This window comes from Podarcis melisellensis (assembly GCF_964234715.1).
Source record: "Podarcis melisellensis genome assembly, chromosome: 3".
NCBI classification, from domain to species: Eukaryota; Metazoa; Chordata; class Lepidosauria; order Squamata; family Lacertidae; genus Podarcis; species Podarcis melisellensis.
The window spans coordinates 52,757,661-52,782,767 of record NC_138530.1 but is presented as its reverse complement, the minus strand read 5'-3'; the positions used below and the strand labels follow the sequence as shown (position 1 = coordinate 52,782,767).

Sequence of the window (25,107 nt, the reverse complement as noted above, 5' to 3'; positions counted from 1 at the left end):
CTGCCACCCAGTGGAAATAGCAATAGCATACGATTTGTGCTTTATCATCACAGCACACGAGAGGGAACCTTTGCTCTGCAGAAAGAATATTGGCAAATGTTAAGACATGTAAGTCCCTTCCTCATTTATACTATCCTACTAATTGCATATCCAGGACTTGTTGGAGAGATAGTATGGATCACAAGTGCATATTTAACTTGCTGCTCACACGCCAGGCAAGAGTTGGATATTATTTATTTACAGGCAGCTACACTCATTGATTGGCGTGCTCTGGTCCATGGGGTCACGAAGAGTCGGATATGACTAAACGACCAGACAACAACAACAACACTCATTGATACCCAGGCAGTTAGCAGAGGGCAGGTGAGGGTGAAGCTGACGGTGAGAATAGGGCAGCCGGGTTATTTTCTTCCAAGCTGGGATCACATCAAGGGATCCACCAACACTAAGAAGGAAACTAGTAAGTCCAATTAGGGCTAAATTAGGATGTCAGTGGGCAGCTTGACAAGAAAACAATAATGACAGGCTTTATATGAGGACTTGATCAAAAAGTGATCTCTGTGTAAGGAGTCCATAGGAACCCATTTCTTGAGTTCTAAAGCCGAATAGGATTCTGGAAAATGGACAGTAAGGTGTGGCACATTTGGCTTGATATGTTTTTACCAAAAAATACTGAAGAGAAAATCCAGGGACTAAACTGGATGTATTCCAGTGCTAATTGTTCCCCATGGTGCCTGGAAACTGAATGGTACACAGCCCATCAAACCAAAGGAATTTTGGGAGGCTCCTTATTTCTGAGCACTTGTCTGCACTACAGAAATTCATGATCCCCCAACACTTTGTGAGGATTGGCTCATGCATACATGGCTAACATGGGGGAATGCCAAAGCCAGCTGTTACCCAGGTGTGTTCCTTCTTTAGGCAAAACACACAGGTTCTTTGGTAGAAGGGAAACAGGAACAGAGAACCAATCACGGAGATGGGGAGCCAGTCATTCTATATTTCTCCTTCCCAATGGCTCTTGGCGCAACCTGAAACCTACATGACACATCAAAGCCTCATCTTAAATTCTTTCCAGATGTGGGCACATGGCTTCACCACTACCATTTGCACCCCCCCTTTTTTACCATCTACCCAGAAGAGTTCTAGAGAACCCAAAAGCTTGCACATTGTTGTGGCATCTTGGGTGGCTTAATGCAGGTATCACCTTAAGACTGGATTCTGGCAATTTTTTATAGTCTAACATGGCTAACTTTACCTTTTTATGTCATTAATATTTTTTTAATAAATGCCTTTGATTGGGGAGATGGATTTTAACTATTTAAAAGACTGGAATGGATTTGTTTTATGGCCCAAATGTTTACATTTTGCCCAATGTGTTTGCTCTTAGACAATTGAACCTGCTGATGACATAGGTCTACTTTACAAGCTCATTGCAAGAGTGTACACAATAAAGATTATAAAGCACTCCTCAAATTAAGATTGCTCTGTTTTATTTACACAGACTTGGAAACAAACCCTAGTGAACTCTGCAGGGCTTATTTCTGAGTAAATATGGGTAGAACTAGGCTGCAAGTTGGTTTGCATGACATGGTAAGTCAAACTTTACAAATAAGTAGCCTTCTTCCTCCTCCAGTCTTTTTTACTCCACACCACACAGAGCTATGGCAAGGTGTCATTCAAACTATGGCTCATGGTTGAACTCTGTAATCATGAGTTCTAAAAAAGACTCTGGAGGACCAGAGGATGAACACGATGCAAGTGTCATGAGAACCAGGCCTGCATGTCCAATATAAATAAGTAATCACAGATCAAGCAAAATGTATTCAATAAGCAAAAATAAATGGTTTATTTTGAAAACACGTCCAGTAAACTCTGGGTGAAGCTTGGTCTCATGCCTTAATTGCCTTCGGAATCCCAATGAAGTTTTTCCAAAGCCTCTTTTCTAAAAGTCCTGGAAGATTTCTCTGAACATAGGAAGAGTATGTACTTCTGAGAAGGTAAATGGTCCATCTCATCCATCATCCTGTTTTTATAGTGGCAAACCAGACACCTATAAGTCCAAAAGCAGGACCCGACTGCAGCAGCTGCCTCTCTACTTGCGAGCCCACGGAGGCTTTCCTCTATTCTAGTAGCCACCGCCCATGCTGACTAAAACCGTTATTCTAATTCCTCCATGTAACAAAGAAGTTTCTAGGGGTCCTGTCACAGCCTCCAAAAAGAACCTCCGTGCCTTTGCTTCTTTGGGAATTAGGCACTTGCGGCTGGTTCACGCACGCATGTTCCTCACTGCCACGGCTGCCTTGCACGTGTGGACGAGCCATTGCAGATCTAACACATCGCGTGCACCGCGTTCCCGGCGGGAATCCTTCGCCCACCCGGCAGCTGAGACGCGAGTCGGAAGCGCTGAGTCCCGGAGTTAAATCAAGTGAAGCGGGCGCACGCACGTGTGAACCAACTCTGCGGTTCTACGAAACCTATCCGGGGGCGTCTTCTGGGCTTATCCATTCTTGGCTGCAGCCACCCGCGTGAGCTTCAGCCTGTGAGCGGCAGCCTTATCAACCTATCAGCCGCTTCCCCCGCCCATCACCGTCGGAAACCCGCCGCTCTTCACGCCCCGCCTCACATGACTGCCGCCACGTGACAGGCGCGGGTCGGGTCACATGAGCGGCTCTGGCGTGTGTTGGGGCGGGAGTCACATGACCCGCTTGTCTGTTCTCTCCCGTCTTCTCGACCATGTCAGCGGAGTAGCCCCGGAAGCTGCACCAAGAGCCCCGAGCCCCGCCATGAGACGCGACGCCTGGGCCCCGCCTGGGGGGCCTCGCCCGCTCCGGGTTTCCTCGCCTGGGGCTCGACCCGGGTTCCCTCTCGTCCTGCTGCTCCTCTCCATCGTCCTCCCGAGTCAGCAGGGAGGCAGCGCCGCCGCCGCCGCGGCCCAGGGCAGCTTCAGCTACCAGGAGCTGTGCCGGTGAGTGAGTGCCTGGCTCGCCTCCTCCGTCCCGGGGAGCTGCCCCTGGTGAACAGCTGGCAGGGGCCCAAGGGCGGCGCGCGGAACCGGAAAACTCGAGTTGCTGCTTCCCCTTTCCGTGCAGCACCTGGCGCGCAGGTGGAAACGCTGAGCGTTCAGACAAGCGCTGCTTCGGCTTCCTCTTTTTGGGGGGTATTTGTAACGGTTATGGGACATTTCGTATTTTAGCCTTTAAAGTAGCCTTTTCGTACCTTTTAATTCCCCCCCCCCCCGCCCTTCTGTATTCCCTCGGTTGTATTAGGGAAATGTGCGTTTGCGTGTCTGGTAAAAGCCGCCTTCCGTGTTAATTCGCAGAGGACGCAACCGCTCCTAATGCCATCCCGCCCATAGTGGAACTGCTCGGGTTTGTTTCAGACATGTTATCTGTGCAGGTAGTGTGGGGCTGCTTTGTAACTTCTAAAGTGATTTTATGCAAGAAGGAGTGCTTTCTTCAAGGAGTTTAGCTGGGGTGCCATCTGCTGTACTATACAAGTACATTACTGGGCTGAAGCAGTGTCCTTAATGCCTGGACGTGAGGGGCACCGGCTCCCTTCCACAGCTTTCTATCAACTGTTAAAACAGTCTTCATTCCTAGGCTGTTTTTGCCTGGATAGTAATTGAGGTTTTTCACAGCTGTGATGTATTGACTCAATTACACTTTGTCAAAACACATTTGCATAAAATTTCCCTTGGGAGAATGGCGTTGCGAAATGAACTTAATTGCCTATCTCAGACCTTCCTCTTTGTTAGGAAGTATAACTAGAGTTATTGCTTGTGTATTTAACTTGTTCAGTGGGTTGGATCCTGCACCATCAAAATAATTGCATATGGTATGCTTGGAACAATGCAAATCTAGTAAGCAGAACAGGTTTTTCCTGCTGTTAACTTGAGAAATTGTTAATTTAACCTTTGCCTGCTCTCCTGCGTTGTGATAGCCAGCTCAAAAGTTCAGTATGCTTCGCTTTCTGAGGAAAGGAGGCTCAGACCCCATCATGTTTTTATGCAAACATTTATGAATGTATGAAGCTGTTTTAGACAAAGTCTGATATGATACATTTAGCTGAAGATAGTTTTTACTCATTAGCATCAATTCTCCAGGATTTCAGATGGGCTCTTCTTGACTCTGCCTAGAGAGGCCAGAAACTTTTTGTATGGAAAGCATTTACAGTATCACTGAACTATGTCTCCTTCATAGACAACTCTGTAATTGGAGTAGCCTAGCATGCATAGATGTCTTGCGTTAGTATGCTGCATCTTGCTACTTTAAGCAAACGGTAAATAGCATTTATTCAAAATTCTTAAAGAATTATTTAGCACCTTTGGGTTTCAAAATTCATTGCATATGTATTACATATCTCATTTTGTATTGTTATGGAAGAGAGGAACCCCTAAGTGGTGAGATATTCTAAGCCCAATGAGGTTAATTGCTAATTGAAACTTTCCCTCCAAGGAAACAATAAACTTTGGATGGGGAGAACACTGGGAACTAACAAGGAACAGGGGAAGCTGCCTTATACTGAGCCAGACTTTTGGTCCATGTATTCATTATTGTCCTCAATGACTGGCAGACACTCCAGAGTTTCATGTGGAAAATTCTCAGTCCTACCTGAAGATGACAGGAATTGAACCTGTGACCTTCTGCATGCAAAGCAGATGCTCTACCATTGAGCTATGATCTTTCCCATCTTACATCTCTTTAATAATTTTTTTTACACTGATACAAGGCAGGTTTAGGCATGTCTCAATTAGCTGAGGTTGCTCTACAATCCCAGAAGATCACTGCTGTAGCCCTATGAAGGCTGCCTCAAACCAACACAACTAAACTCTTTGCTTCCTTTTGTTTCATCTTCTCCATGCACTCCATCCTTAAATAGTATATTTTCAGATCCTATCCCTGCAGATGAATTGTCTGTTCAGAAGAATATTCTTTAATAAATCCCTGCCAGTGTGGAAATTTCAGCAACTCTTGACTGTTTGCAAGTAACTGATTCTTTAGAGAATGGTTTGTCCGTATTTCCTGCCTTGCTATAAAAGATGGCCTTCAGCAGCTATAACAGTTATCCCCATATTGCAAATGGGGATACGCAGACAGAAGAATGCTTGAGTAAGGCCACCCATTGAGTTCATGGCAGAAGTGACATTTGAATTGGGGACTGCACTGATTTCTTGGCTTTGTCTTTTGGCCACTATGTTACACTACAATCTGTTTCTTCTGCTTTGTTGATTTTTGCGTGGAAGTGGAGAGAGGCTACCATGTTGAATTGTTGATACATTATTAAACCAAAGCAAGAAATTGGTTATACTTGGAGTACATTTTGTTCAGGACTAAGTCGGAAAAGCACTCTTTATGTGTGCAAAAATGCATTCCACACAAAGAGTGGCTCATTGTGTGAATGAGGTGAGCTGTATACCTTCAGGATATTACTGAAAAGGTTTTTTGTTTTATTTTTCCAATGAATAAAGCAATTCATTGCTTTAGAGAATCTGTGTAGTATTCCAATGCAAGTGGGTTGGTCTCTCTCTGTGTATATTTATGAAACTGTTGGGTTATGCTGTACCAGCAATTCCAACCTTGCCGTTGTATAAAGTAGAACATGCAGGTAATTTTGGCATGTGCCTGCAGGCTTGCAATTGAGCACAGAACAGAAATTAACAAAAAGCCTGGTTGAGTCAAGATTAAGACTGACTTGGTGATGAACTGATGTGTCTTTATCAGTATCATTTGTTTTCAGGAAAAATATATATAAGTAGTGATGTTTACCAAAAACAAAACAGCAACAACAAAACAAATTGTTGAAACTTGGAAAATACAGAAATATTCTAAATTCAACACCACTGGTACCAGCACTTAATTTCACCTTAGCCAATCTTCTGCGTGTCAGCTTGCAATTACAGCTTCATGATCTTTCATAACTGCCTACATAACTGACTATATTTTCTTGGTTAAAAAATATATATCTATATGGTATTTTGTTTGGATATGTCCTGTTCTTTCTTGTTTTCCTGGCAGCATTTTAAATATGCTCTCCCTTGGTAAATTTCAGTGTGGAGTCTTTGGGATTTTTCCAATTATACTCTTTTCTGAGGTAGCAATATTGAAATATTTAGAACATTGCTTCTTAAATGCAAGATGTGAACAATATACAAACTTTAGTGTAAAGCCACATTTTAAAATTTAATCTATAAATGCTTCTGATAAATTTTAACTATCCACAATGTGTTGAAATCCAACACAGTGCAAATAGGCAGATTTACGCCACTACTAACGTTACATTTCCAGAAGAGAGATCAAACCCAAAATTACGGAGGGCAATCTACCATATTTTCCCATTTAGGATGGGTTGCAGCTTTTTGAAGGGGGAATATTTAGAAAGTTAAGCCCTGACCTCATGCAGTTCAGTGGTGCTTTGCAATGCTGTTATAGATTAAGGGGGGGGGGGGAATCTCTCGCTGTTAGATGCCTTGTTGAAGTAGATGCAGTTTGGGAGGGAGGACAGAAAAGCAATATTGGGCACCATTTGTTAGTTACAGAATTATCGTAATGACTAGCAGGAATTGAAAGATTTCAAGGAGAGGAGGAGTAAAAATATGTTGGTGTTACAGCAGAGGGCTTGCAGTTCTATACTGTATGTCTCCTTGTCCTATAGCCTGATGGAATGGCTACTAGAGATGACAGTGGCAGGAGAAATCTGATGGAGCTGGTCTTATGGTAGAGTGGATGGAGAGTGACTCTTGTCCATATCTGTTCCAGTGCCTAGTGCACTATTTTTGGACTTAATTCACATTTCTGCCTTCCCATAACTTCTCCCCTTACCTCCGCACAGGCCCTCGTCTCCTGCACCCCATTTATTAATCTTTTGTAGCGTCACCTAAAAGTCCCACATTACACATCTATTTAAACATTTCTAGGCTGTTGCTTGGGCAATGCCCTCACAGGGCAGCTTACCTAAAATGACAAATCATTTTGGGTATAAAATGCCATCTATATTTCAGTTGAAATTATTTCAAATAGTAGTCTAACTAAAACAATAGACTATTATAATATATTAGCTGTAACAACTTAAAACGATTTCCAAAATCAGCACCATTTGTTGTTGTTGCCGATAGCCATCTGTCTCGGGAAACAATGGAGGAGTGTGCCTTTGGGGTGCAGCCAAACCTTCTACCGTTAAGAAAAAACAATCTGAAATAAGTGAGTTTCAAAAGCTTGTGCTGATTGGGCCATTTGTATATCACTTGGGTGAGAGTTCACAAACTGGGGTGGGGGGGGGGTGCTACTTGAAAGACCTTGTCTTGTGCCTGGGAGGGAGTTTCCACAAATGTGGGGCTGCAAATGGAAGACTCCAGAGAAGCAACCTTTTCAGTATCTTTGATTTTTAGAGATAGGACCTTGGAGTTTATCTCGGAGTGCAGGCAGGTTTGTACCAGTGAAAGGGCTTCTTCTGATAACCTGACCACAAACCATTCAGTGGGTTCAAGTTCAGCATAGCCACTTTAAATGTGCTCAGGAGTGCATCTGGTCCAATATCGGTGCTGTGTGCCTCACTAGCATCTGGGTAAATACTTTTCTTGGAACCAAGGATGGTGACCATTGTCACAATGTGAGATTGGGAACAAGACCTTGGCAGACTTGGTGACCCTGCTTGCCTACCCGGGCTAGCTAAGATCTGTGGGCCCATGGCAAAACAGTTAACAATTTAAGTTGCTTTTGTAATGAGCACAGGTCTCAGACTTTTTGATTTAAAAGTATTCTCTTCTGATGCTGTTTTAAGTACTTTGACCATCAGTTGACTGAATTGTTTTGGGCCAGTCAAATGCCCAGCCCTACAAGCAATGCTGCTCTGAGTCAGGTTGGCTCCCTTGGTGAGAAGGGGGCCATGACTACTGTAGAATTGCTTACAGCATTAAGTAGCCTGTACTTCCCTTTGTCTGCCTTTGTGTCAGGGGCAAAAACAAATACATTCCAGTTGACTAGAAGTCTCATGATTTGGGACTGGAAACTGAAAGCTTTTTCTCTCTGTTAACACCAACCTTTTTTTTAAAAAAAGGGGAAAGTATACGGCTTTTGAATGTTTATTCCGTGTCAGATTGCATAGATGAAACTCGTGTGGTCCAAGTTCTTGTCTGATTAATTGAGTCATTTTAAACACGACTTCAGCTGCTGGGGGCTTTCCATGGAGAAGCAGCTCCCATGACGTTAGTCAGGCCAATATAGTTAAGGCTCCTGAGATGAGAGCGCCTATGAATATTGTACGGGTGACAGCACTGGGATAAATACATATGCCTCCAAGGGTCAATATGTTCACATGCAGGGGGAACAGGACCTGTTGTTCAATAAACACAAATGTGAAAATTGAAGTGTTAAGTGCCACTACAGTTCTCAATAACTACTTGCTTTTATCTTCTGTAAGAAACGTTGAATCCTTTGTCTGATGTTTTCCTCTAGATGGGTACGGGGCCTGTGGCCCTCCAGATGTTGTTTCACTCCCAACACCCATCTGTCCCAGGCATCATGGCCAATGGTTAGGGATGATGGGAGTTTAGTCCTCAAACATCTGTTTAGCTACCTCCTTGTACATAGTTACTTAGAAGTTTGTTATTGAAATATTAACTGCAGCTGGAAGAGTGTCCCTCTGAACTAATGGCCAATCTTCTATGACAGTGTTTTTCAACCACTGTTCCGCGGCACACTAGTGTGCCGCGAGATGTTGCCTGGTGTGCCGTGGGAAAAATTGAAAAATTTGAAAGATTTAAAAATAAAGTATTTTATAATTTTTCATATTTCTGTTTACTTACTATTTCATAATAAAGTAATTATAAAATACTTTCTTTTTTGTTTATTTGATTCCTATTCAAGAGAATTACTTTATATATAGTCAATATAGGCACAGAGTTAATTTTTTTAACATTTTCTAATGGTGGTGTGCCTCGTGATTTTTTCCATGAAACAAGTGTGCCTTTGCCCAAAAAAGGTTGAAAAACACTGTTCTATGACATTCTGGGAAAGAGGCTGTAGCTTGGTGGTAGGTGGAGCATATATTTTGCATGCAAAAGTTCCCAGGTTTGATCCCTGGTGTCTCTAGGTAGGACTGAAATACTGAAGCTAGCTGGACCTCTATGGAAAGCAGTGCCTTACATTCCTGAGCATTAAATGCTAATTTCAGAAAAAAATACATCCTCACCATATTGTTGTTATTATTGTTGTTGTTGTTGTTATTGTTGTTATTGTTATTATTATTATTAAATAAATTTGTATTCCACCCTTCATCTGAAGATCACAGGGCACTTCACAACTTTTAGTTTGTTCCATGTTTTTGAGGTGACAATAGATGGTTTGCATGTGTTTAGTGAAGATGAATTTTTATTTTGGTTAAACTGCTTCAGAATATAATCTGAAATGTGCCTTATCAAAAAGATGTCCGTTGTTGCATCTCCCTGCATTGCTGACAGTGTTCTGGAAAGCTCATTGGGGGGAGGGGTGTGTGTTAAATATGAAGAAAAGGTTTGCTAGATTTAAGATGATGAGTAGCCTGGGCTGAAACATGTATCTGAAGAAGTGTGCATGCACATGAAAGCTCATACCAATAACAAACTTAGTTGGTCTCTAAGGTGCTACTGGAAGGATTTTTTTTATTTTGTTGAAACATGTAGTTTGGCAGCACATATTCACTGTACCTCCCTCCCACTCTTCTTTTTCAGTTATACGTGGGAAGCTGTTGATCCAGATAAAGTACACTACAAAATCAACCTCTGTGGTAGTGCCACAGGCTGTGGAGGGTCGAGTACCATTTGTGCATACGACATAAAAAGCAATGCCAGTTTCTCAGTAGGTAAGTCCAGAGGTTTGTCTGCTATATGGATGTTAAAATGTGAAACACCACCCATTAAATTCTCTTGCGTGTGACTGTGTTCAAGGTTTCTCTCCTTGTCCTGAAAGCTTCATGTTCTTGCTGGTGAGCTGTATCGCCTGCCCTTTGCAGCAGTTGACTTTTGGGGTGTGGTGTGCAAAGGGAGGAGAATGGCTTAAACTGATAAGGACTGCTTTAAAATGAATCTATCCTTTCTTTCCTGGCTTGTAATGCATGTGTATGCGGGTTGGCATCCTAAAGTTCAGTCTGGTTCTGTTTTCAGCCAGCAATTTGAGCAGGCAGAAATAATTCAATCCACTAAGGTTTGTTCACATGAAATCTTGCAGCAGCAGGCAGGGTATGTGGGCAGAGTTTTTGTTTTGGGGGTGCCCTGGTCTCTCATCTGCCGCATAACCTACGTGATGCTAGGAGCCAGCTGGCTTTTCTCAACCCTTGTGATCTAACTTTCCTTGAGAATGAGGATTTAGTTCGCTCCTGTTATTCCTTCTACATGTCTTGGCTCCCTCCCCAAAATGGGTCCAGAGAGAGGGGAGTGACATGACCAGCTCAGTCTAGAAGCTTCATAAAATCCATTTCTCTGCCATGAGCCAATTAAAGTGTTACACAAGCAGCACACACTATCCCTAAACTGCTGACTAGTGATGGGATGGTGGATAAAGATGTAAAAGTTCTAGAAAGCTTGAAGCTGTGGGTAAAAAGCTTTTTTCTGTCCCTCTCTTCCTTGGAAGGAACCATAGGTTGATCTGCCTGCAGAACAGGCTTCTGCTTGTGCAACAAGACTTTGCCTTCATCACCTACTCCATACTCCCACTTCACCCTGAAATATGCTCTTGAGATTGGGGGGGCTACTTGCTTTAAAAGGAGATGAGTGGCACACCACCTCCAAGGTGGCTGTAAGAAAAACAAAATATAGAGACCCTCAGCACTGAATTCCACTCCATGCTGGAAGAAGGGGAAAGGCAACTTTTCCCAACTTCCTTTTCCCCATGCCTCCTGACTCGCTTCTCTGGAGGGTTGGTTGAGACACCAGAACACTGTGAAAAGCTGAGGGGGTGGGGGCTGCAGGGGAAAGGGAAAGGGTTGAAAATGGATTCTCCCTTGTGTTCCTCCAGTGGGAACCTTTTCCCAGTAACTTCTGTGAATTGAGGCAGTCCTGGAGCACCAGGTTGGGATCCAATCCCGTTACTCTTTTATTTTTACTTACCCACGCCCATCCTGAAATGGCGTCTGGTGGTCATGTATATACAGTATATGTATATGTAATATTTTTTGCATTTTGTGGTGATTAAAAAATAGCCATACACTTTTATTAAATTACCATCCTCCAACCTCTGGACTTCAATTTCAAATATAACACATCCTATAGAACATTTCTAATTTTGCAATTAGGCCTCGAGAGCATATTAATTCTGGATGATTTCAAGGACATTCCTTGGCAGCTGTTATAGAGGGTTAGACTTCTTACTTGTCAATGTAAGCTGAGTTTTGGAGCCAGTATCTTGTTCTCGGGGGTGGGGAAGAAGAGAACTATTGACCTTCATAGCCGCAGACTGTCTCTATCTCTTGCTCCTGACTGTGGAATAATGAAAGGAGTTGATTTCCTTTTAAGCAGTATATAACTCCTAATAGTCCTGGCAGAGCCAGTCAAAAATCGAATCTATTTTCACTCTTTCTGAGTTGGCAAAAGTCCAAGCTGCAGCAGTGATGCTAGCTATGTTCTGCTGAGCATCTTCACTGACTTTGGACTTGGCCATAGTCACAAGAGAACGAAAAAGACGAAAGGAGAGGGAATTTTATAGAAGTAACTTGTACACAAGTATTTCTGGATGGCACGCTAAAGACTTCTTCAAAACTCCTTGGCAAATACATGGGTGTGCACTAACATGGGGAAATGAGACACTGAGGAGAAATTCATGCCTCCCATGATTTAGCCTTTGCTAAAACCATGATATAATTAAAAAACGGGGTGCTGCCCACAGACACTGTGCTCCTAGTTTTATGGCGTTAGACAGATGCATGGAGAATAAGGCTGTCAGTGGCTACTAGCCATGAAAGCTATGCCCTGTCTCCATGGTCAGAGGCAGCATGTTTCTGCATTTCTTTTGCAGGAAACCACAGGGTCCTCCTCCCAGGTTTCTCACAGATATCTGGTTGGCAACGGTGAGAACAAGATGCTGGTCTGCATGAGACAATTGCCTGACCCAGCAGGGTCTTCTGTGCACTTACAGAATACATGACCGCAGGCTAAGAATGCATTGTAGTCAGATGACTGAAGACTGTGCCTAGACCCACCTGGGAAGAACTAGGCTTCAGTTTTTCATGGTGGGCTTGCTAGGCAGATACATTTTATTTAGCTGGGCCTCTGATTCATACAATGTGTGTCTCGATTGGTTTTAACGCGTGTGCGTGTGTTTATGGATGATTTTAAGAGCCTTCTATTTGGATTTTCCTATTCCTTTTTGTTGTGTTTGTTGCATTAGCTGGCTCGAGCACCTTTAATGGAAAGGTGTGATCTAGATAGGTGAGTGAATAGCTCCAGCTTCTTGTTTTGGCTGTATGCCAAAATAAGAAGAAGAAAAAAGAACAGAGGCCTACTTTGCACAGAGGCAGCGAAGCTGGATTGCATCAGACTGCAGGTGGAGGCTCACCTGACTGGATGCTCTTCATTACGAAAGCTAAACTTCCTCAACGCTAGAAAGATGAAATAGAGATAGATGTTTCCTTGATATTTTAAAATGCTTCTTAAGTCACGAGCCAGCCTCCTCATTCAAGGTCAAAACCCACATGTTTCTCCCTGCCAACAAGGACTAGCTGAGGGGGGTGTCCTTGTTCTGCTCTATATGGCTTCCATATGGCTTGGCTCCAAAGCAGGGCAAGACCCTTCCATGTACACAAGTATCCCTGCAGAATTCTTTCCAGTTTTACACCCCCTACAGCCCCTTGTAGCTCATCCCACACCTTTGAAAAGGGTTCTCATTCCTTGGGAGCATCTTTGCTTTGGGTACTGAGGGTTTTCGCAAGGGATGGATCTAGGGGAACCCCGTTGCACAAGCATGGAGTTCTGCTGGCTGCTCTTGGGTGGCCAAGAGATCAGAGGAATGAAAGTAGGTTAATGGGACTTTCAGCAGTAGGTGTTGTTCAATCCATTCTTAACCTAAAGAGATTTCTCATGAAGGTGTTATACTACTCCAAAACATATTTAGCTCAATCTTTGCACATAAAGGTAATCAAGACAAATGTGTTTTCTGTAAGTGAATATCAGGTGGGCTTTTTCTTTTTCTTTTAAAAAAAACTACAATATGCCCTGTACTAAGCTTTTGAAATATAGGCATTTACCCTCTGAATTACAGAAGATCTATTTCAAAGTATCAGTTCTGAATTGGTTAAAATTGGATTACGGAAGGCTTGTGTGGATTGGCAAATCCAATTTGGCCCAAGCTTCTATTAGTCTTACACAATAAAAGGCAGGGGTATAAATATATTTTGACTTTGTTGTTGCTTTGTTTAGGGGATTCCTCGTTGATGAGAAGTTCTAAACTGCTCTTGGAGTTCAACACTACACAGACTTGTAGACAGCAAGGAACCGAGCACAAATTACAAAGCAACATTAATTTCTATTGTGGGAAGACTCTGGTCAGTATGGCATTATTGCCAAAAACCTTTCTTGTTATAAAAATATATGCAAGGACATATTTTCCTCAATTTTAAATGTGTTTTTGAAAACTAAGTTTTATTATTAAAACATTGAACATGATAACCAATACAAAAGTATAATTGATAAATCACAATAGGAATATACAAACATGTTGAGAAATGCATTTTTATATTTTAAAGACTTAGTGTCAATTCATATGCTTTATTTCTTTCAATATGGTATCTGTTACTTTTAATTTATAGATTCTTTCTGCTATAAAGCTACCTGTATATTGTGTTTCCTTGGCTCTTCTGGAGTGCATGGGCTTTGTTTAGAAGGGATACCCAAACCAAATGTTTGTTTTTATCTCTCAGTAACTGTACAGTTAATCAGTCTATGCACACGGGTTGACTGTAAGATGTATTGTATTTTAGTTACACCTGTTTTCTCAGCCAACGTTAACTGACTGCCAGAGCAGCTTAAAATTAAGATCTATAAAAAGTTGGGCTACTGGGGCATGTTTTTCATGTATAATCGGGAAATAAAAGTGCATCTGAGAAGGTATTTGAGAACCCGAATTCTAATTAATTGTCCTGTTATTCCAAGTACCTTAGTTTGTGGTACACTATGTGTATCTACTTTCATATTCCTGGCTTCGTTCCATATCTGCCAACTTGCCAACGAAAAGTCATTCAGCAACTAATTACCTGCTAGAGTGTTCTTGTTCTAGCTCTAGGTAATTGGTTTCTGTTACCCGTTTGAACGATTAAGCTTTCTGTTTTTGGTTTAATAATGAGTAACAGCACACTTTGTATTTTGTCAATTTCTTAATCAGGGTTCCCCAGAATTTGTGACTTCAACCAGTTGTGTGCACTACTTTGAATGGAAGACATATGTGGCCTGCAAGAAAGATTTGTTTAAACCAACTGAAGAGGTAATGTAAGTTCTAGGCTGGAGTGCTGGAGTGGGGAACTCTTTTGGCTCCACATGCCAGGTCCTGATCAGGATCAGTCTCATGGGTCAAAGTTGAAAGGAGGGTGGTGATGTCACCTGCCAATCATATGACATCACATGATTGGTGGCTTGTCCCACCCACCTGTTAAAAAACTCTTGCACAGGGTTACTGCTTGGAAACCACTTGGGACCCACATCACAAGGAAAGTTGTCAACCTCATGCTCAGTGCTAAGCAAGAGAGCAAGTGGCAACGGCAAGAACGGGAAGAGGGCAGGCGAACACAGGGAGGTGGGTGTGGTTGCTCCTCAGCCCTGTTTCCCTAGTGAGCAAATCATAATGGCAGTAAAGAGCAGTCAAAGAGGGCTCCAGGCTGCAATGGACCCTTCTGGGACAATGGAGCCTTGACTAGCCTAATGTATACTTCTAAGCATTCTAGTCCCAACCTGGTTCCACTGGTGAGCTATATAACCAGTACCTTGAATTAATGCACATTTTCATTGGCAGCAAGGCACTTACCTAACCATTTCAGCAAAACTTTATGCAATATCTACATCAGCTATACATGTTGAAGCATGATTCTTCCATAGGCAGGTCTCCAATGGGAGTGTCTCTATCGGGATTCTTTCCTGAAATGTGTGAAATGGTCTCCGAAATGGTGTGATGCTTTCTCTTCTGCATGTCATTAGTGTGATTTAATTTCTAGGTGCCTTGTTACGTATTTGATGGAGACTTGAGGAAACGTGACTTGAACCCACTGATTAAAACTTCTGGAGGATACTTGGTAGAGGACTCGGATGATGACGTGGAGCTCTACATCAACGTCTGCAGAAACATAGGTCTGAACCTTGGCATACATTGTGTGTCTAATATGCCTGCTTTTTGTTTTTCATCTGAGTCACGTTTTCCCCTTAGAAACTTGAGGCGTACCTTCCTGTGAACAGTCTGATACATTTTTTTTAAACAGGTTGAAGCATGCTTAATTTCTTTTTGAAAATTATTTTGCTAGTCAGTACTTTGCAGTATCTGGTGACTCCTTGGGCCACTAAAATATTTTACTAGATGCATCATGATACTGTTTTACACGATCTTGTATTGACTATAATGACCTTCTTCTTCTTTTTTGAGACTTTCTTTTGGGATACATTTTCCAAATGGGCCATTGCCGTGGTTATATAGATGGAATGAGATGCTGCTGCTTTTCCCCCTTAAGGTCAGAATTAAGAACAGAGATTCCCCTCAGTTTTTCTGTCCCCACCACCAGGCTTTCACATCTCTAATTGATTAAGAGCGCATTTACTTTCCTAGCGGAATCTTGAATGCATCTGAACAGTCAAACCTCAGATGCATTCAGAAAAGAGTATTGTCTCAGACCTTTCAAATATGAACCAAGATACGCCTGAGTAACCTTTTTTCCAGCCTCCATGTGTTAGAATCAAATAATGGTAGAGTTGAAGGGACCGTGATGGTTATCTAGTCCAACTCCCTGCATTGCAGGAATCTTATTGCCCCATGTGGGGCTCAAACCATGACCATAAAGTTGAGAGTCTCATGCTGTGCCGACTGAGCTTCCCCCAAAAATAATTTTACAATGGACTTCCTCAGTTTAAGAGACATAGAAAACAAATCTCCTGTGTCCAAACATTCCTAAATTCTCTGTTGCATTGTGTGCACCATAATTTATTTATTTTTTACAGTTAAGATTTGTTAGGCTTTCTAGAGGAACAGTGGAACACAGGCAGCTGCCTTATATGAAGTCAGACCGCGTAGCTCAGTATTGCTGACTTGGGCAGCAGCTCTCCAAGGTTTTGGGTTAGGGCTCTTTTCCAGCCATACCTGGAGGTACTAGGAATTTGAATCTGCGGCCTTTTGTTATTAAAAAAGATGTTCTGCTACTGAACTACACTCATTCCCAGATTTCCTCTTGTACGTGATTGTTATAGGATCTGTAGTTCAAATGCGGTCAGTTTTCCAAGTTACTGTCCCGACATTTCCTCTCTAACACAATGCTGAAGAAAACAAAGTAAAAGGTCATCTATGTCCCTGCTCAGCTTCTGATATTAGCAGATAATAGATCAATCATTAGTAGATGGATCAATACACCTTATTAGAACTGGCTTTGCCCATCTTAAGTTACTGGTAAAAGCTTGCGAGTTTTAGGAAACGATGCCAAATAAGGATAATATGTGGAGTTGAGATTATTCCAAACTTTTAACAGATCACTGGGGTAATACTAGTTTGTAAAGCTTACCCCTCTTAGGACAGTAAGACGTAACTCGAGAGTTACTAAAAGACTGTTCATATTCTCTGAAGTATTGTTTCTAGAGAGCCATTCAACCAGGAACTGTTGTTGATATGCATTGTGCATGCAGATATTGGGTGCATTTAATTTTTTTCACTCTGGGTATTTTGAACACAGTACCTTTTGCCATTCTAGAATGTTTCTGCAACCATAAAGATGTTAAGATAATTATTGCCTACTCCTCCAGCTTAGTGGGTATTATATGTAAAGATAGTCTTTGATTTCTGTAGCTTTGATTTTTCAGTCTGGCCCAGCAGTCTCCTCGTCCCATTTATTCTTATGTACTACATGGTCAAAATTAAGTTTACATCTAAAGATTTAAATGGAAGACTTTGCCCTAACATCCTTCCGAAACCTTACCTATGGTCTTATTTCTTATATAAACATTGTATTGACAGGAAAATCCTCTGTTGAAGGCAAGGGCTGTCCAGAGGGCAGTTCAGCTTGCCTGTTGAAGGATGGTCATGCATTTGACCTGGGACATCCTAAAGAACAGCTCAAGCAGCTTGATAAAAACAGGTATGACTTCAGTCTTATGGTATTTTAAACCAGGTTGAGGAAACCGGGTCCCCTACAGTGCTTTTTGACCCCCTTAAGTATGGCCAGCAGTCAGGAATTATGAGAATTGTAGTCAGCTAACCACTTATAAAAGCATGATCTAGAAACTTTTTAGTATTTAAATTTTATTAGTCTTCTTAGTAAGTTTGTGTCCTGCTTTGATTTTCACAAAAGAGTTGCTCAAAGCATATTACAAATACAACAGTAGACATTTGTTTGTAAAAATAAATACTGTTACTCATAAAAAAAATCAAAAGTTGTTAAAACAAACCTGCATATAATTTTAAAAATGAAAATAAAAATAAAAATAGGAGATCAACCAACAAAGCAACAATGATCCAGCCATTAAAACAAACGGTAAAAAGCACACGAAGATGGCGCTTGCAATTCAGTTCCTTTAGCAGCAGTTGAATCAATCATTTGTATGAAGGGAAATATGTTCATCTGCTGGTGGATTAAAAAGAGAAAGGTAATTTCTTGGGACAGGAAATTCCACACATGGAGGGCCACCTTGGAGAGCTCTCCCAAATGTTGCCACCAGCCTTGCCTCAGAAAGCAATTGCACAGCAACAGCTGAGCTGGAAAAATGGAGATTCACATAAGGAGGTGGTCCTTCATGCATCTTGGTCCCAAGACATTTTGGGCTTTGTAGGTAACTAGCGGGGAGTGCCCGGCATTGCCAGAAAATTGTAAAAAATGAAAAATATTGTGATTTTTAAATGGATAGTATAATTTGTGAGTTTGGACCTGGCAAGCCCAAAATCAAATGAAATCACACCAAAGTCACCTTTTGGCCCAACATGTTGATTCAAAATGGCTTCCGGCATCTAAACATAAACAAAGATGATTTCCCTCACCTTGGGAACCCTCATGCTGAGTTTTGTGATGATATCTCAAGATACACCCAAATCTAGGGAGAACAGATGAACAAACCGCTTTCCAAAATATGTAGCCAGTGCCTTGAATTGTAGTCTGAAATGGACTGGGAGCCAGTGTAGCTGATAAGCTAAAAGTACAGTGGTACCTCGGGTTAATAACTTAATTCGTTCCAGAGGTCCGTTCTTAACCTGAAACTGTTCTTAACCTGAAGCACCACTTTAGCTAATGGGGCCTCCCATTGCCGCCGCACCGCCAGAGCACAATTTCTGTTCTTATCCTCAAGCAAAGTTCTTAACCTGAGGTACTGTATCTTGGTTAGCGGAGTCTGTAACATGAAGCATATGTAACCTGAAGCATATGTAACCCGAGGTACCACTGTATAAGGTAGCTGTATTAAATCCCACTCTTGCTGTTTCTGCATGTCTCACACGGTCTCTTCTCTCAAACTCCCCCCCCCCCCGTTTTTCGTTTTTCCAGGCTTTCCCTGAGATACGAAAGCAAAATTAGCAATGCAAATGAGAGGCCTGACTTCTGTGGTGACCATGATCCAGCAGTGACTGTTACTTTTGTGTGCCCAGAGGGGAGGAAAAAAGAGGTAACTGATACCTGGGGTTTCAAATCCTGTTGCTTAATGACAGAAACTGATCGACAAAATCCTGGGCCTAAAGTTGTTTATTAAGCAGAGCTTGGCTGGCCCCCTGTCACGGACGGTGTAGCAGTGGATTTCCTTCATTGGCAGGAGGTTGGGTTCATTACTTTTGAGCCAGCTTCGAACTCAGTTATTCTATATTTTCATTTAAAACATGGATACAGTGGCCTAAATGAACTAAATGATAGGTTAGTCTGCGAACATACAAACTAGGGAAACTGGCTTGTTGTAAGCAAAAGTTAGTTAAAAGTGGGATATTATTTATTTGTTCATTGCATTTATCTCTCAACCGTTTCCTCCAAGGAGCTCAAGGTGGCCTTCTCTCCCTCCTCATTTAATCCCCACAGCGACCCTGTGTGGTAGGTTAGGCCAAAGATCACCCACAGTCACTCTGCTTCATGGCGGGGGGGGGGGGGGAGACCTAAACCCTGATCTCCCAGGTCTTAGTCCAACACAAAGTGGTAGAAGTCTAGAAGCATCATGAGGTGCATTTCAGTGAAGCACCTTCTCCTTCTCTTTCCTCCTTCTTCCACACAATAAAATTACAAGCTCTGTTGCTTGTCTTGTTTTGGATCTACTCCATACACCACACCTTGTGTGTGCGAGTCTGTGTGTATGCAAAATATGCCTTTTGAACTTCGTAGGGGGCTATAAATTGGAGCCAACCCAAGGGAGTTTCTCTTCCCCTTTCTGGGCACACTTTTTTTTTTCTTTTGTATTAGGTGACAAGTCCCAGACTCACTGCTCAAAGTAACTGCCAGTACGAGATTGAATGGGTTACGGAGTCTGCCTGTCACAGAGACTACCTAGAGAGTAACAACTGTGTCCTGACCAGCAAGCAGCATGGTATCTATGTGAATTTGACACCCCTCAAACAAAATCCAGGTAAGCACCCCCTTTTTTTTCTAAGAGTGAAGCAGTGGCATCAGTATAAACCAAGTTAGTAGCTATGGTAGAGGAAGAAGTATTGGTGCTAATGTGTGGTATAGTCCTGTATAGGGTTGCACTATTTCTAAATTGGTCTGTGTTGAAAATGTTCCTTATTGTAAGGCTGTGCATAGCCTCCCCAACCCAGGGACCACGTGCTCTTCTCCCATGGCTCCCTGCTTGCTCCTCCCATAGTACCAGCATCACCAGTTTTCTACAGCCCAGGTGTAGTGGTAGTAGTAGGCCCAGGGAGTTGCTGTGGCAATAGATCCTTGGGAACAGGCTGTAAGGAGGCCAGGGGAGAGAGATGGAATTCTGCAAGGCACCTTTGGAAAATAGTATCCACCAACCTATGGGGTGCTGTTTTGCAAGCTGCTTTCCTGACGGGAAGAGTCTTGCAAAGGAGCACCTGCATCCCAGAGGACTGAGAATGGGCTGGGGAATCAGAAGCCTTCCCACCCCCTTCTCCACCCCTGGTTACGCTGGGTGGCCTGGGACTGTTTCAGCCTGACTTCACTTGTCCCAAGCCCAGATTCCCCTGAATCAGCCCGATGTGGCTGAATCCAGGACACAGCTGTAGTTTGTATAAATAGTTTGCTGCATGGGAAAAGTTAAACGTGGCTTGCCAAATTTTCTGGGAGCAACGACACATTTGGAAATCAAGCCAACATTTTGGTCACCCCACAAATACCCTTTTCCACAGAAGAAAATTGCTCACGCTTACCCCCTGCCCCTGGCTGCTCGCAGCAAAACTCAGACCTAAAAAAATCAACCCTCCCCCAAAATTTACAACTACCACAACAAAAACAAATAAGAATAAAAGTGGTTAAAAATAAATTTGAAGAGTCAGGGCCTTGGTGGGCACCAAGAGTAGGTTTCTGAGAGTGTTGTGGTGCCCACACACTCCATGTTGGGGACCCCGGAGCTAAACTGTTGATGAGAAAACTAGGTTGTAAGTCCCTAATACCCAGCTTCTTAGCTCATGGTGTCTGGACACTGTTTCTTCCCCCTCCACCCAGAAGTGATGCAGTCTTGTGTGGACTGTACCAACATGCCCGCGTTAAGATTGCAAAACCTCAGAATTGGATACTGCTCACCAGATGTTGAAACCATGATTAGTGAGCTGTTGGCAGAGCCTCTGTCTAAATCTGACGGTGAGGAAGAAGAGAGCTGTAGATTGTGTTGGCATCTGTAGTTGCAATCCTTAACTTGCATAAACCAAATGTGTGGTTTGTGTCACATTGTGGTTGAAAGTTTTTTGGCGTTTTCGCATGAAGCAGCCAATGGAAAGAGCTGAACAGCGTGCAGCTGTGAGTTTGTGGGGTATGATATGACAACACAAGCAGCTCGCTAGCAGGGCTGTAAACTGATTACATATGTTCTGTGGCTGTAAATGTGTGTTTCTGTCTGTACAGTCACCTAAATACTTTTACCAAACACGTGCTTCAATCATCACGACCCTCCTTTCCTTAGCGTATGTCACACCTTACGTTGCTAAAGACAGAGAAGAGTATTCCTATTATCTGAATGTATGTGGCAAAGCAGCTGGAGGTTACTGCAGTGATGCCAATGCTTCGGCGTGCCAGGTCAAACATGCAGCTGTTCCTCAGCAAAAAGTGGCAGGAAGGTTTACCCACCAAACTCTCAGGTGAGTGCTTAATTAGAAAACAGTTTTTGAGGGTTAGTATTTGTTAGGAACTAAAGTTCCTGCATGCACTGTTGGTTCCTGGCAATTCTAGATTCATAGAGTTGGAAGAGACCCTGAGGATCATCTAGTTCAACCCTCTGCCATACAGGAATATGCACCTGTACAGGGATTGAACCTGCAACCTTGGTGTTATCGCCACTACGCTCTAACCAACTAACTCAAAGTGTCTTGTGGACGACAATCCTGTTGGACTCAGGTCTAGTTTCTGCTTTTAGTTTTGGAAGAGAAGACCTTAAGAAGACAAAGATCTTTTAGACAGACGTAGAGCTAAAATGGATAACATTCCAAATTAGAAATCTGTTTGCCTCTTTTGAGTTGTGATACCCATCTAATGAACCTTTTTCTGGTTTCCATTGAGTGTGGGCCACTGGTGAGCTCTTTTTCTTCCTTAAATTAGATGCGCTATATTTGAACATTCACCCTTTTGGCTTTTGAAATCAGGTATGCTGATGGAGACCTCATTCTGACATACCCAGGAGGAGATCCTTGCAGCTCTGGATTTGAGCGAATGACTGTCATAAACTTTGAATGCAATCAAACGGCAGGTAATGAACATGCTAGTTATCTATGGATCGCTTTGAGCAATATTCTGTGTCCTCCAAGAATACTTGCAGCTGCCCCACCACAGCCCTCTACCGCTTGAATGCTAATAGCTCCTTTTGTTCTGGAGTCTAAAAGTTATACAAGCATTTAAGAAATGTTGGTAGGGAAGAGGATTTCTAATTAATGGAGGATTGGTATATAACTGGGCATTTGTTATGAGAGCAATAGAACGTTCATGTTCAGAGGTAGCATGTTCCTCAGAGTTCAGATATTGGGAGCAAAGCAGCAGAAATTTTGCTTTTTTACTCTGCTTGTGAGGTTCTTAGGTGTACTGTTCTCAGTGGCTAACCTATGGGAAGCTTGCAAGTAGGACCAGAGTACAATATGCTCTCTCCACGCATGATTTCCCAGCATTTGGTATTCAGAAACATAGTGCCAAGAGAGGCTCTTTGAATTATCCAACACCATTCTTGCATTCTTACCTATCAGATATTATAATGCACAACCCTTAATTCTTCAGAGAATCTTAAAATTCCGTATATGGTTCTGTACCCAGTACTTTAATGTACACCCTTAGCTTGAGAAGTAAAACTTTTCAAGCTAGAATTACCATATTTTTTGCTCTGTAAGACTCACTTTTCCCCTCCTAAAAAGTAAATGGAAATGTGTGTGTCATATGGAGCGAATGCAGGCTGCGCAGCTATCACAGAAGCCAGAACAGCAAGAGGGATTGCTGCTTTCACTGCGCAGCGATCCCTTTTGCTGTTCGAGCTTCTGAGATTCAGAATATTTTTTTTCTTGTTTTCCTCTTCCAAAAACTAGGTGCGTCTTGTGGTCTGGTGCATCTTATAGAGCGAAAAATACGGTACATGCTCCCACATTAACCTGCCCAGGATTAGAGTTCCACCTCTTGGTGCCCTCACTCTTTGTGGTGAGGCAGTTAGCCAACAGGTTAGCGACGCATCTCCCCACATCAACTAATCCAGCACTAAATTGGGTATCCCTGGGTTTTTAATAGTTTCTCGACTGGTTTTCAGCTGCTCCGGGTAAACTGCCAGTGCTGTTGTTTTAATCATAAGTTATAAGGCACTCTGAGAATATTTTAATGGAAGGTGGGATATAAATGCTTTAATTTGTGTAATTTATATTTTCCTTATCCTAATTTTCCTATTTTTTAATGAACTTCTCAAAGACAATGATGGCAAAGGAAGCCCAGTGTTTACAGGAGAAACAGACTGCTCATACTTCTTCACCTGGGAGACCAAATACGCATGTGTAGCAAAAGAAGATCTTCCTTGTATGGTTACAGACAAAAGGAAACGCTATGACTTGACACGACTGATTCGTCATTCTGGTATGGCACTTAAAATATATATATCATTAAGATATGCGCTACATTTTAAAACTTTTGTTCATTTTGCCTTATCTCTGATGTCCAATAATTTTTTAAACCTGAAAACAGTAATTATAGGGCTGTTTTAAGTGCTATCTTAAATGGCTTATACTCCTTCCAGGTGGTGACTGTGGGTGGTGAGAATTCTCTTTTTTCTCCTCCATTCCTGAACCAGCCCACCCCAGTTTGCTTAGCAACATCCCCCAACTCCCCAGAACAGATTTGGGGTACATGCATTGCTGGGAAGAGGAGGGGAAGTCCCTCTGTGTGAACGGAAGTCTGTACCACTGGCAGGTTAATACTGCAGGATGTTAGCCTGTTCAGTCACAGATTGGAGGCTGGTGACTTTCCAAATCAAAAGGAGTTTAGAGTTGGAGTTTAGAGTTGTGGTATATCAGCAGAAAATGGCTTTGTATGTTCTGGCTGTTGGAACGCAGTGATTGTGTTGGAATTCTTAAGCTATCGGGCAACTAGCAGAGATCCTGGAGCTAGAGCACTTATATAATATGCTCCTTGGCAGATTTGTCCTGCCATGAGGTAAACTAACCATATTTTGGGATTGTTGCAATTTTTTACTAAACTTCAAGAATCAGTGTGCATTACAGTAATAAAAGTCTGGGGTTATATCAGTTCCTAGGTTTCTCTCTGGAATTTTTCACTACAACTCCATTTAAACACACTCTTGGCCAGTGATATCGCCTGTCTTTGCAGGCACCCAAATGGGCTCAGAAGCACCGCAAACCCCCTAACCAGCTTACAAGGGACACTAATGCTTCTCGGACCTTTTTTTCCTGGGTGACTTTCATCCTCTCAGTTATAAGCACATGATTTTTACTTGCGCTTTAATGGTTTTACAAGACCCTGTGTATAATTTTTGTAGCATTTTATATAAAGCCCAGTTTCAGTAGCTCTATAAATTGTATTATTTCCATTGGTGGTGTTGTGGCGTTTATAGCATTCGTTAGTTGCTTTATACAAAGAGATAAAATCAATTTAAAGCCAAATATAAAATGGGTTACTATTCAAAATTCCTAAAATGCTCATCCAGCAATGCAATGAGGAGGACAAGTCCTACCGCACCCCACTAAAATATGAGCCATCATACTAGAGGCTAAATTAACCACCAAAAGACTGAGAAAATAAAAATGACTTAGCTTGGCCCCCAGAAACTGTCAAGTTGCCTGGTGTGCTTCCCTAGGGAAAGTCTTCCACAAACAGAATATATGTTGTACACCATCAGTCAGCATTCCTGATACCAGGTCAAAAGGTCTATCAGATTTTCACTGCCAGTCTTGCCTGGAATCCTTTTCCAGTTGTTCTGCTTGCACCTAGCATTAGCAAGTTACTGCAAAAACTAAATCTTCTTGGTGGGTTTTAACATGAGTATAAGTCATACATGATATAAATCTCTTTAATCTACTATGTTCAAAGAACTAACTGCATGAAAAGACTAACAAAGACTAACCCATAATTGTTCAAAACGTAAGTGTAATGGGGCCTAAACTAGATACTAGGTTTTTTAGTTTGTGGCTTGCAAGTACCCCGGGCTTAAACCCCCCCCCCCCCAAAAAAAAAACACCCTGCCCCATTGCAAGCATGGAGAAAGGAGAAATTTTCAACAGGACTGTAGTGTGTGTGGGGGAGTGGGGGGGCTTAACACTTTCCTTCCCAGTCAAAGTTCTGATG

At 42.3% G+C, this 25,107-nt stretch overlaps 2 protein-coding genes across 2 annotated transcripts in view; one reads left to right on the top strand and one right to left on the bottom strand.

The window, feature by feature from the left end:
• Window positions 1–25,107, bottom strand: part of LOC309367517 (proto-oncogene Mas-like) — a 55,916-nt gene that overhangs the window by 11,266 nt on the left and 19,543 nt on the right. The gene's annotated exons all lie outside the window — the stretch shown is intronic.
• IGF2R (insulin like growth factor 2 receptor) overlaps window positions 2,649–25,107 on the top strand; it is a 68,190-nt gene continuing 45,731 nt past the window's right edge. The window contains exons 1-11 of the mRNA XM_081906742.1: window positions 2,649–2,968; window positions 9,707–9,837; window positions 13,385–13,509; window positions 14,346–14,444; window positions 15,169–15,301; window positions 17,163–17,283; window positions 18,679–18,796; window positions 19,573–19,735; window positions 21,251–21,425; window positions 21,927–22,030; window positions 23,221–23,382. Of these exons, the coding sequence (XP_081762868.1) occupies window positions 2,664–2,968; window positions 9,707–9,837; window positions 13,385–13,509; window positions 14,346–14,444; window positions 15,169–15,301; window positions 17,163–17,283; window positions 18,679–18,796; window positions 19,573–19,735; window positions 21,251–21,425; window positions 21,927–22,030; window positions 23,221–23,382 (1,636 nt within the window). The 5' untranslated portion in view covers window positions 2,649–2,663. The remainder of the gene's footprint in view (window positions 2,969–9,706; window positions 9,838–13,384; window positions 13,510–14,345; window positions 14,445–15,168; window positions 15,302–17,162; window positions 17,284–18,678; window positions 18,797–19,572; window positions 19,736–21,250; window positions 21,426–21,926; window positions 22,031–23,220; window positions 23,383–25,107) is intronic.